At 37.9% G+C, this 11785-nt stretch overlaps 1 protein-coding gene across 3 annotated transcripts; it reads right to left on the bottom strand.

The window, feature by feature from the left end:
• Window positions 1-1850: 1850 nt before the first annotated feature.
• LOC145494616 (uncharacterized) lies at window positions 1851-10426 on the bottom strand. 3 transcript variants are annotated; one of them, XM_081474143.1, is made up of 7 exons: window positions 10389-10426; window positions 7154-7528; window positions 6270-6419; window positions 5856-5978; window positions 4952-5074; window positions 3840-4223; window positions 1851-3222 (listed from the first exon to the last, which is right to left on the bottom strand). In XM_081474143.1, exons 2-7 carry the CDS (start codon window positions 7479-7481, stop codon window positions 2969-2971), a joined length of 1362 nt encoding a protein of 453 aa, XP_081330269.1. In that variant the 5' UTR covers window positions 7482-7528; window positions 10389-10426; the 3' UTR covers window positions 1851-2968. The 3 variants fall into 3 exon arrangements, with proteins under 3 accessions (XP_081330269.1, XP_081330270.1, XP_081330271.1); XM_081474144.1 differs by having other exon boundaries at window positions 10394-10421; XM_081474145.1 differs by lacking the exon at window positions 10389-10426 and having other exon boundaries at window positions 7154-7540.
• Between the last annotated feature and the right edge of the window lie 1359 nt (window positions 10427-11785).

Genomic DNA, 11785 nt, shown 5'->3' on the forward strand with positions numbered 1-11785 from the left:
AATGTGTTTAAGATTGTTGAACATGAATGCAAATAATTTTATAACACAATAGTGTGTTCATGTGATTAATTCAGATAACCATCCGTACTCTTTGAAGAACAATCATCAATTTCCTGGAGTTTATCTGCTCTATTACAATAAGAGTTTGAAATTATGAGTTTTCAAATGATTGAGGATAATTTTAATAGCAGCAAGACAATCTAAATTTGTTACAGAATAATTTCGTTTGCATGTTCCAAAATATATTTTTTCTGTTTCACAGAGCAGACATGTTTTGTTAGTCCTTTTTACGTAAAAAAAAAAACACTGAATACAACTTAGAGGTTTTATTCAATCTGAGGAGAGTAAAATGCTGCGCGAGGATTTTAATTCTAGGAAGACAATTTATTTGTTGTCGAGTGAATTTCGTCATTGCCAGAAATATATCTCGTTGTCGTGCAGGCCATTTAAACTATCCTTTTTCCTAAAATACCTAAAGTTTTGATCACAAAAATTAGCATGGTGTTGCCAAACATAGTGCCACCGTAAAAACTAAAAAAAACTCAACGTTGTTTATCTACTTAAAATAATTCCTGAACTCATGTCGACCAAAATGGTGGCTACCAGAATCGAGATCTCAGATTAATTACGGCCAAAGGTTAGTTATTGAAAAATATATATCCGTTGTTCGAAACAAATAAGAACCACGACTTTTCTACTACATCTCGACAGCTTATCCTTACAACATAAGCTTCAAATATATTGCCACCATTCTAATCGAAAGTTACGAAATTAAAATTCTTATCTCGTCGTCATCTCCAACGTTAATGATAACCATTAAATTTCATTATCTTCTTTCGTTCGCCGGGTCATACCAATGAATCTCATCTTCGCCGTTAGGCCATTTCCTCACCTTAAAAAGAAGACAATAAAGAGAAACATGAGCTTTTTCTCGGGACAAATATATTTCCAAGATACGTTGTTACTACAAGGGCAAGAAGCGACCAAAGCTCGTATGAACCGGTTGCACGTGGTAACGGTTTTCAACTTTCCGGACTGGCGGGAAGAACAGGAAATATCAAACAAATTCAGCACTACTATCTTACAAACTTGCGCAAAAATTATTACTTAACTCTTCATTAAAAAGTTTCACCTCAGTGATTGCAAAACGACCACTATCTGGTTTATGAACGAAGCTGTGTGCAGCTTGGCAAGGAACTGATTGCGAGCAAGTGTAGAACTTAACTTTAGGGAGGTAGAAATTGTTCCGTTTAGTGAAGTGCAAAGAGATTAAAACATACACTCACCATTGATATTTTGATGATTCTGTCTCGTTCTGCTTTATCTTCTTGAAGGAAGAACATGACCAAATCCGACATCATCAGGAGCACATAAATTCACGTCTTCACACTATGACCAAGTGTTTGGTTTGACGCAGATTCCACAAGTAGTCATGAATATTCATTACAAACTAGAACCAATCGCTAACAAAAACGTCGCCGCATATTTTCACGACTTGGATCTTAATTCTTGTGCAAAACTATTGTATCATTGCAAAAATATCAATTCCATGCATTGTTTGGCTTTGTATTTTTTGCCTTAATTAAGACAGTGACATGTGAAATTAAATACGTTTGCAAAGACTGATTCACGCTGCCGTCATATTCCTTAAAAACACCTTTCCTGATAATCTTATTAGTAGATTTTTGCAGGTTTTTAAACATCCCTGATGGCCGACGAATCAAAGCTTATAATTAGATACAAGCTCGAGACAATAAACAATTATTAAAAAAGAAAAGAATTACTTTAATTAAACCGTTTTTAAAGTTTGAGATATTTGTACGACTTTCTTATTTTTCATGTCTAAATTTATGAGAACCGTGTCAGATCTGGAGCAAAACTTTCGCGCGGCGCTTGAAAAGCCAGCCGGGCTTCGGTCAAGTAGGGTTGAGGAAGATAGCCCTGGTGTCTGGCTACCAGCTGATACCAAGCGGGGCCGCCAGGCTCTAACCCCAGGGGATGGGGTGGGTCACAGAGAGAGACATTTTCGTCAGTTAAAAGGAGCATTTCTTTACAGGACAGCCTTGGCCAGCAATGCCCTGCAGCTTTAGCGGCCGGCAGCCAGGCAACCAGACACAAGCAAGGTGGGTGAGTAGTTTGTGTGTTGAAAGGCTGCCTGTGGTCGATTGAGTGAAAAAACCTGTATATTTCCTTGGAAAAGTGTCAGGGTGGTTGTGTGGAAATTAGCATGGTTTTCATAAATCCAGACATATATATGCCGTCATCTATTAATTAATGGGGAGCATTAAGACGAAAATAAGTCCCACCTAACCAACATTCTTCTAATGTTGAAATGACATCAAAATACTTCAGTTAAAATATTGAACTGGGGTAGGCGGAGAGTTCATGTAAACAATATATTTTGCTGAACATTCGAAAACAAAATTATTTATTCATTCCAGTGTCTTAACCATTTTGCCACATATTGTAGCTGTTCGTCCTTAAAAATATACCACAAATATGTCTATTCAGAATAATGAGGGACTCTGAGGGACTCGGTTGACAAACTTACTGTTCCCTTTCCGAGAACTAACTACATGAAAAATAGTTTTAGTTACAGCGGCGCAACCCTTTGGAACAACCTACCATGTAAAATTAGAGAGTTTGGCTCATTAAATCAATCAGAGGTCGAGGTAAACATGTGTAATCAGGTGTATCAGGAGAGAAGAAACACAAGTAGGCCGAGCCAGATTGTTTTAAACAGTATGTTTATTATTGTTGGCTACAAAACGTTTATATTCCCTTACATGTCCTTGTGGAACAACGAAAAGCCAAGCAATTACTTTCGATTACTTACTAATACAGTAAAGCTGTTTAGGTATTCAAAGCAAAGCATAATTAATATAAACTGAACCACGATATCCGTTGTTAGTAAGTTCTCTTCTGCATTGTTGTTATTTTGTCATCAATGGTAAAGAAGCGTAGATGGTTAATAATTCACCGGTCGGATCTTCATTTCAGTTCTTTTCGCCGAATCTGATTTCCAACGATTCCACCTAAGACCGTCAGTACCCGTGTAACTTCCGTTATGATAGATACCATTCAAGTTGCTGAGATGACAGTGTCTATACCACCAGGCTCCCTTATACTGCATAGCACAGTTACCACTATCACTGTCGTTATCTTGGTCTTTTGTTGTAAATGGATAACCATTATGATAATCCAGCGAATCTCCAGCGGTTCCTAATCGAAATAAAGCAGAGACTGAATAAAACGTAGTCGAATTAAAAGTTACTCACATTCAGTCACTCAAAAAATTGTAGTCAAAATTTAGCCAATCGGAAACGCAAACAATGAAATTTCACTAGTGACAGTAATAATTCGTTCACCCAACCAGCAACGCGGCGATCTATTTTCACTGGTGATGAATTGAATGAAGGAAGAATGTTGCAGGCAGCCGTTGCTCTCAAAAATTGCGCGTTTCTTGAAAAACTGCCGAAGAAAGGTTTCTTTCCAACTTGTCATATATCGGGCCGTTAGATTACTTCTCTCCCAAATCACACGAATTGGAAAGGAATCAACTTTTGTTCAAGTCTACTGGAAAACTAGGAAGCAGGCAATGGCACCTTATAATGGATTAATCATTTGAAGTGGTATTTTGTTTTCCTAGTAATGCAGATATAATTTTACGCTTTCAAAAGAAAATTATCGAATCCCCTGATACAATGCGAAAGTGAAAGAAGTTGAGGCCAGCTTAGACAGTGACTCAGGCTATGTACTGTATTGGAAACGTGACTTGTCTTCATATCGTCCAAGTAAATGTGTCGTGAAAAATACCAGAGCTTAAAGATAAAACTAACCTGAGTAACTTCCTATGCTCAGCTGGTACTTAGCTCCCTCGCTCCCAACTCCAAACGAATCGTACTCGGCGTAAACAGTGTTTCCTGCTAAGTCTTCCAGGTCAACACGGAGTTTATATCCTCCGCTGCTGGTCAGGCGGTGTATCTTATCAAGTCCGAGCCAAAACTCACCACTCAAATTACCGAACCCTCGTTCGTAGTCAGCCCAGACGCGGTAGAAGTCAACCGAGCCGTCCATTCTTTTCTGGAACACTGACCACCCTCCTCCGGCTGCTGTTTGGTCACAGAGAACATCAAAATCACCTAATCCATCAGGGTTGATTGTGTACACACCACTGTGTTGTATTCCAGATTTGTACAGCTCAGCACAGTCCTTATTTGCAGCTGTATAACAAAAGATCGTGAAACAAAACCTGATTTAAAAATTTATTTGAGAGAACACATCGACCCCCTTCATAAATGGCTGTCAATTGTGAATTATACATAAGTATAAGTATTATGAATCATATCAGCATATTACTTTATTAACATAACTCTGACTAACCTTGTTTTTGACTTGATAATTTAAAAGAATTTCTACCCTCAAACGAGTTTAGTGAGGCTAATTTAAATGCACACAAAAGAGATATTAATTGGCAGCCATTTGTGAAAAGGGTCTATTAACCAAGTCAGAATATGCATTATCTTTATTTTAGCAACACTCTACCTTTTACCTGACCAAGACACTTAGCTACTGGGATTAATAAAATTCCCAGCAATGGTCTATGTCTATTTCTATGTCTGTCCAGAAACTAACATCCAGTTGAATATTTAAATGCTTTTTTAAATTCAATTAAGTAAAATAAATAAATTTGGCGTTGTTGTTTGGTAGACAACGGCGACGAAAAGAACCGAGATGCAATAAGGAAGCGGAAGACGAATTTGCTGCTTATTATAAACGCTCTTCTGTTTTATCAACGTTGCCGTTTCTGATATGGTTTGCTTAGGTCCATTAATTTCCATGGAAACAAAAGGGAAAGAAAAATTTATAATACGTATGTGGGTATACTCTCTGTTCCCTGTCCTGTGTAATACATATACATTCCCTCCTACCACACTAAGTATACACTCACCTGTGCAAGTTTTACCATCTCCAGTGAATCCAGCTTTACAGGAACAAACATGAGATCCGAGAGTATTCTGGCAGTTGGCATTGACATCACAGACTCCAGCTGAAGCACTACACTCGTCGATATCTGACAATAAAGAAAATAAGAAAACAGCATATTCAACTTCTGGAACAAGAGCTAAAATATCGATTTTATTTAAAATTTTGCTAATGTAGTTGTTTGGTAGAAGATAGGTTGTTAAGTTGGCCTCCAGGTAGGCAGGTAGCTATACAGACTGAGCCAACAAGGATTTCAATTTCTAGAGAGTCTTGCTTGGACATTATAGCAACAAATTCTTTTTTTTTTTTTCTTTTTTTTCTTTTTTTTTTTTTAAAGCTTTTATAATGTTGTACATTACTTAATTTAAATCTTGGAGCACCTGGAAACTAGCGAACAGCTAAGCGTGTACTTGACCGCGTTGAATAAAGTATGTCTATGTCATGTCTATGTCTAGTTACATGTATTTCAGTAAACGGGTCGGTAATAAAGTCGATGAATGGGGAGAAGCTTCTGTAACTAAAGAAACCTAGAATCTTACCTCAGAGGCTTATTAAACAAGGGGTTTCCGATCAATTGCAAACCGAGGAAAAGGCGATGTAAACTAGTACTATTCCTCTATATTCACCATCTAACCACGCATATTTTAGTTATGAGAAGTTGTTGCACGATAAAAAAAGGTCATGGCAAATGCTTGCATATCAGGCTTAACCTGTAGCTGGAAAAATATTACGGTATCTAGGAAAGGTCTATCTTGTTGACGTGAGCAAAGATTCACCTATCAGCCGAAAAAGCCGATTGTAGCTCAGGAGTGTCGACAATGTGACTGACTGGCGACCCCATATTCCAATCGAACAGTACATTTATCTACCTTTACATGTTTTTCCATCTCCACTGTATCCAACTTTGCAGGTACAAAGATAGGAACCAAGAGTGTCCTGGCAGTCGGCATTGACATCACAGACTCCAGCTGAAGCACTGCACTCGTTGATGTCTGACAACAAAGAAAATAAGAAAACAACCCTGCGATGGACTAGCATCCTATCCAGGGAGGAGTAGAAATACTCCTAGTCGCTTCATGCTATGGAAACCGGGATAGGCTCCGGCCTGATGGGCCACTTGGCTCGTATGCAAACTTTACCTTTAGGAGAACTAATTTATTTCACTGCTGTTCTTGTAACCCCCCTCACTCATCCTAGGGACTGGACTTAAACAGATTGGCCACAAGCGAAAGAAATCAATTGTGCATAATTATTCTTATTAGCATTACTTGACTCTTACTTACCTACAGTCCTCATGTCACAGTGAGCAAGTACAATCTTCCCAATCCAGAGAAAATGCAGCCAGTACATGCCGTCAACCGCGTATTCTCCTTCACTCGCCTTAATTTCTTGGCACGATTCTCCGGGCATTTCCGGAATGGTACCGAGACGGACTGGGGAAAGACAGCAAAATCGATGTCAACAAGAAATTATTCTTGGAGTGCTCCAGAAGGTAAAAGCAAAAAACTAAAACAAAAACAGACAAAACAAACAAACAAACAAACAAACAAACAGTGAAATAAAAGCCCTGGGGATAATCTCCTATATGGGCTATATAGGTATGTGCAGCCCCAGCTGGTAGGGTTTTGGTCATAAATAGGGTATCGATTTTGGCCATTTTGGTCATAAATAGGGTATGGTTTTGCACTCTAGTCTTGAACTGGGTATGTTCTTTGGAAGCAGCTACTTTTTCAGATCATAAATAGGGTAGGGAGAATCGCAGATTTTGGTCATAAATAGGGTAAGGGTTTTGAGAGGCGCGCCGCACACCCCCATCCAATTTTTCTAGGAGTATTGCCCGGAATAAAAGATCAAACCCATTAAGAATTAGTATGAAAATTCAGGTTGATATTGTGAAATGAAAGGATGGTTTTCAGTAGGGTAGTAGCCACAAGCATACGTCGATAGAAACAGATGTAGTGCAATGTTGATAATAAGCGCCTTTTATGTGGACAATTTCGTAACAAAGCCCTACGGCGGCTACGTATGTTGCTTACATCATTGCAGTTACACTTGTGTGCTATTGAAAACCAGTGGATTAACAATATTAGCCCATAGCTAAGCAATAGTGTGATATAGATAAATGACGGTGATTGATGAGTTTAATGTTTTGGTCACATGAATTTACCTCTATTCATGTCTCGTTTGAAGTAATATCTGTCAGAGTCGGGAACGAAGTCTTCAGGCCTGGCTTCCTTGGTGCGGTTGTTCAATTCACACGTCGCCTGGGAAATGACGTAATTAAAACTTTGGCATCTAACGTCGCGATAACATTCTCTTAGGCACACATTACCGAGTGGCGCTCTCGTGATCTTCTTGAAGATGTGTCGCCGTAGCATCATTCCCAAGATGGAATATTCAGCATCACCGCTACATTCCTCAACAGCTGATTCCACGGACGATTGCTGACACAGCAGAAACACAGCTATGACGTTAATGGGCTGGAAATCTATCATTTTTTTCTAGCTCTGACGCTGTTAAGTTGAAGAAGTACACCGTAGTCCTGTAGATAATGATTGGAAAATAGCACTATTACATGCACATGCTGGGCTGGAGTTAGTCAGGGACAAACCTCCTGGTAGTATTATGAGAACATTCGTAAGATATGTCGCTCTATATTGTACTTCGATTTGTTTGACCAAAGTGAGTGCATATACTTCAAACTGCAATCCTTGCTCTTTTTGTCGTACAGGTAGTCGAATTAGAATGGTAACTACAGGGAGCTCTCTGGCCTTCCTATGATATGCGCTGGTATAAATTTTTGTTGTAGTTGTTCTCGTACAAAATCAAACCCATCTATCTCGCTTGTGAACGTCTTCAATAAAACAGGTGGCTGTGGAAATCTGTTTGCAGAAATAGCTGTATCTTCAAAGATTGAGGTCTGCAAAGAAACATGTTCTCCCATGCTCAGTGAAATGAAAAGCAAAACAAAATAAGTTATTTGAATATCTTGAATAAGGGGTAGAAAACTTCTTTTCAATTCCAGAAGTGAGAGTACAATTTTACAATTTAAAGGAGGTCACTCCAAAAAGCTTACTTTTTTTGTCTTCGCCTATAGCAAGTAAACATTCAGCTTTTACATTCAACGGTTTTTTTCAGCCTCTAAAGGCTATCCGCTATCCTGGAGAAATTCGTCTCGAAACTGTCTTGGCAGCCAGACCGTGTTTATGCGACGTCATTCCGCCGACTCGAAATTGGCGGAAAGGATAAAAACCTGCAACTGACTTGGTATCCTTCACAAGGTCAGCAAAATCTATTTTATCCACTTCTCTATTTTCAAAGCTATCAATTTGGAGTTCGGAGTATTTTTGGCTCAAGAGCAGCCATAACCCAAAGTGGTAGTTAAAAGGCTTGTCAGAAGCCATTTGGACAAAATCTCTCGGACAGAATGGCGTCACGAAAACGCGGCCTGACTGCTGAGTACTGTTCAAAATGGGGGCAACGATGTTCGAATTTGGGCGTCTTTGGAGACGAATTTCATAAGGAAAACCTGCACTTTAGGGGCTGAGATCTCGGTGAGTGGCTAAACTTAGTGCAAGGTTTTTATTAGCATTGACAAAAAAATATACGTTTCTTGAAGTGACCTTCTCCTTTAAGAGCAAAATACGATAGAATTGCCATTAGCCCGAGTGTATGTGCATATGCTGAAGTTGAAATAAACTCGTTATTTCCAATGTTTTTAGAACTATCTTCCATGTGCAAAGCGGAAAAAATGGAATCGAATATAAAAGAATACTGATTGACTGTTTCGCCACAGATCTCAACATTAAAATGTTATGATGAAGATCAAAGTTTTCATGAGTATCTGCGTTAACACCGGTAACTACGATTATGGAATTTCTCAATTCTAACTGCTCCGCACGCAAACATCACCCGCAGTTGACAGCTGTACATAAGTAAATATTAAGAGACTGATGATTTCAATTTCCAGTAGTATTCGTTTTGAAGTTACTTAGTAATTGTCGCTGTCAGAATCGAAAATATGACAGTAAATGTTCAAGCACTTGATGACATGTTATAGAAGCTACAGATTTTTAAAGGTTTTTGGAACATACTAAGTATTTGTATGATGACATAATATATGTTTGTTTTTAATTTTTGAGTTCATTAGCCCACAATGTTTTTAGCTCAGTTTTGTGGTTTGCTTTTAAAAGCATTCCTCGGTTACCTGTCAGTTAGGGGGCGTGACACAGCGAGGCTGAAATTTTCAAAGCAGTTCCATTAATTGAAGGAAGCAAGCCAATTTTAGGTTTCAGACAGCACAAGCCTTTAATATTAAACATATATACATATTTTTTAAAGGAAACGCGAGCAGGAATATTCTTAAAACAAAAAGAGAGACCAACCTAGATACCCATTAATCTAAGGCAGGGTGAGGCGAGGGGTAAATATGAGAAAAAAAAAAATCACTTCACTAGTAGAGTTTCCGAGCATACGTGGTTTAGGTATAAGGATCGGAGCGAAAGCAACCACAAGACAATTGTGACTTTCTTTTGTTAACTGATTGAATTTAATACCTAAAATGTTGAGAAGCATTTACTGCTTCATTTAATGAAACTTTTTTCCTGTGTCGGGATTATTATATCTCAATGTTCAGCTTTCTATTTCCCAGTTTTGGGCCAAAAGAGATTAAACTGGATGCGAAAAAAAACACTAGTAAGCATTTAATGATTAAACATCTTTTGTCCTATGTCCAAGTTATGTTATACTTAGCATCCCTTCAGTCCAACGTGTGACTTAACTGGTCAAGCAAAGGAAATAGTATGACGTATGCACCTAGGTTGGCTCAATTATAGCAAATTTTGTCCGAACAAGTTTGATAAGCAGACAACAATACATCAACACTCTCAAAACTACACTCGGTTGACTTCGAGGTTCTCGGGCTTTTTAATGTTATGTTAAAAAAAAAGGTGGAATGGGAAAACAAAAGTGGAAATACATGGCGTGGTGGTAATAAATTGTTCTTGTTTGAATTTTCACGTTAGGCTGAATTCTTAACTTTTGAATGCTGGCTTATTTTAATTTTCCTTTTACATTTTTTCCCCTTTAGGAGACACTTCCTTTGGAAGTCAACGCTCTCCTTACGTTCAGTTTTTACTGTTGCTGTATCTTTTTTGTCTTTCGTTTCGCTTCGTATATCTTTGGCTTGTTATCTTTCGGTCTTTGTTTTATTTCTTCCCTTTTTTCTTGGGGAAACTGGTAAATTATCACCCAATTTAGTAAAAAGCCTGAACTTCGGAGCTTTTGTTATTTGAATTTTGTTTCTAAACATGATTCTATAGATCTAAGGGGAGACGAATTCTTTCCACAGCGGTAGGAGCATCGAAATTTAATTAACTACTACTAAAATAAAAGATTCAAACGTCACTGTTTGATATCCTCCCGCGTGGCTCACATGGTCATCAGAAATGAATAATATCGCTGTCTAAAAGCAACAAGTTATATGTAAAACAAAATGCAGAGATACATGCGTGTTTACCTTTTCCTAATCAATTATTTAGTGTGGTGCGTGGCTGCGTACTAGGATCTTTGACTATACGCCAACGCAAACATGCAAACTTGATATGGTGAAAATATGGACGACAGCTCCAATAGTCCTTTTCAAGGTTAAGTTTGCTCATTTGCATTACAATAAAATCTAGCATGTCTGTGAAGCAACTTCGGGCTATTTTGTAGTTTTAGCCCGAAATTGCTTCGCAGCATCCACGTTGGATTACATTGTAATGCGTCTGCAATAGCAGTTTTTTTTCTTTAATAAAGAACATTTTTTATTGTTATTACAACACAAAAATCTTACAATACTTACAATAGAAACATTAATTACAACACAAGTACTTACACCTTACACTAATTACAGTACATTTCCTTACACACATGCAATTATTACTCTTTTTACAATCACTAAATTAAACAAATCAATTCTGATATCTAAACTTAATCTCACTACAGTATAACTTTTAAGATATAGCAGTTTATGCAATAGCAGTTTATTTTTATTTGATGGCCATTTTATGACATCCTTTTCAGTCCGATATTTTAAAGGTAAAAAGTATCAAAACTGCTCAAATGTTCTTTGGAGACTGCGTGGCACCAAGTTAAAGTGCAATTTAATTAAATTAGACTTTCAACGTGTCAGAGAGGTTTTTTTTTCTCTTTCTTTCTATTTTCGGTGAAGTTGTGTTGTGTTGTGTAAAAAGGGTAAACTTACGACTCGTATAAAACGCGAAAAAGTCTCTTAATTAACTTGAGTATTTTTGAGCAAAAATTCTTCTTGGGGGTTGGAAGGGCTATGTGATCGGTGAGTGAGGGAGTTATGCATGTGCGCTTGTAATTGTCGCGCCAATCACAGTGCGGGTTGTATCAAAGAACGAATCAAATTGCCTGTTAGAAAATAAGATGGTATCTACATTAATCTGGAGACGTGTCAGATTAGTGTTGTTTGTTCAGTCAAACATTTTATGGCTTACTATTTAGCTATCTTACCATGACCGATGTAACATCGTATGTACATCATAAATTCCCAGTTTCTTTCTTGCTGTACATGGCAACCGAAAAAACTTGTCAAATTAACCAAATGATTACTGCAAACAGTTCCATGAATGCTCCTATCTCCGACATTTCACGCAAAAAAATAACTCTTGCACGCCTTGCGTGCCTATGTTTTTTTTTTCGCAGTTTGATTGCCTCGGCTCGAGAATCACCAAAGAAAGGTATGGTAAGCATAAAATGCGTTCACAAGAATCAGCAACAGTATTAAAAT

Source organism: Orbicella franksi, chromosome 8, assembly GCF_964199315.1.
Source record: "Orbicella franksi chromosome 8, jaOrbFran1.1, whole genome shotgun sequence".
Taxonomy (NCBI): Eukaryota; Metazoa; Cnidaria; class Anthozoa; order Scleractinia; family Merulinidae; genus Orbicella; species Orbicella franksi.

Excerpts from the sequence above, each read along its gene's own strand:
- LOC145494616 (XM_081474143.1), bottom strand. The coding sequence starts at position 7,481 with ATGATAGATTTCCAGCCCATTAACGTCATAGCTGTGTTTCTGCTGTGT. Across the intron at positions 4,224-4,951 it reads AGATGGTAAAACTTGCACAG|CTGCAAATAAGGACTGTGCT; the intron begins GTGAGTGTATAC and ends TTTGTTATACAG. Across the intron at positions 3,223-3,839 it reads GAGCATAGGAAGTTACTCAG|GAACCGCTGGAGATTCGCTG; the intron begins GTTAGTTTTATC and ends TATTTCGATTAG.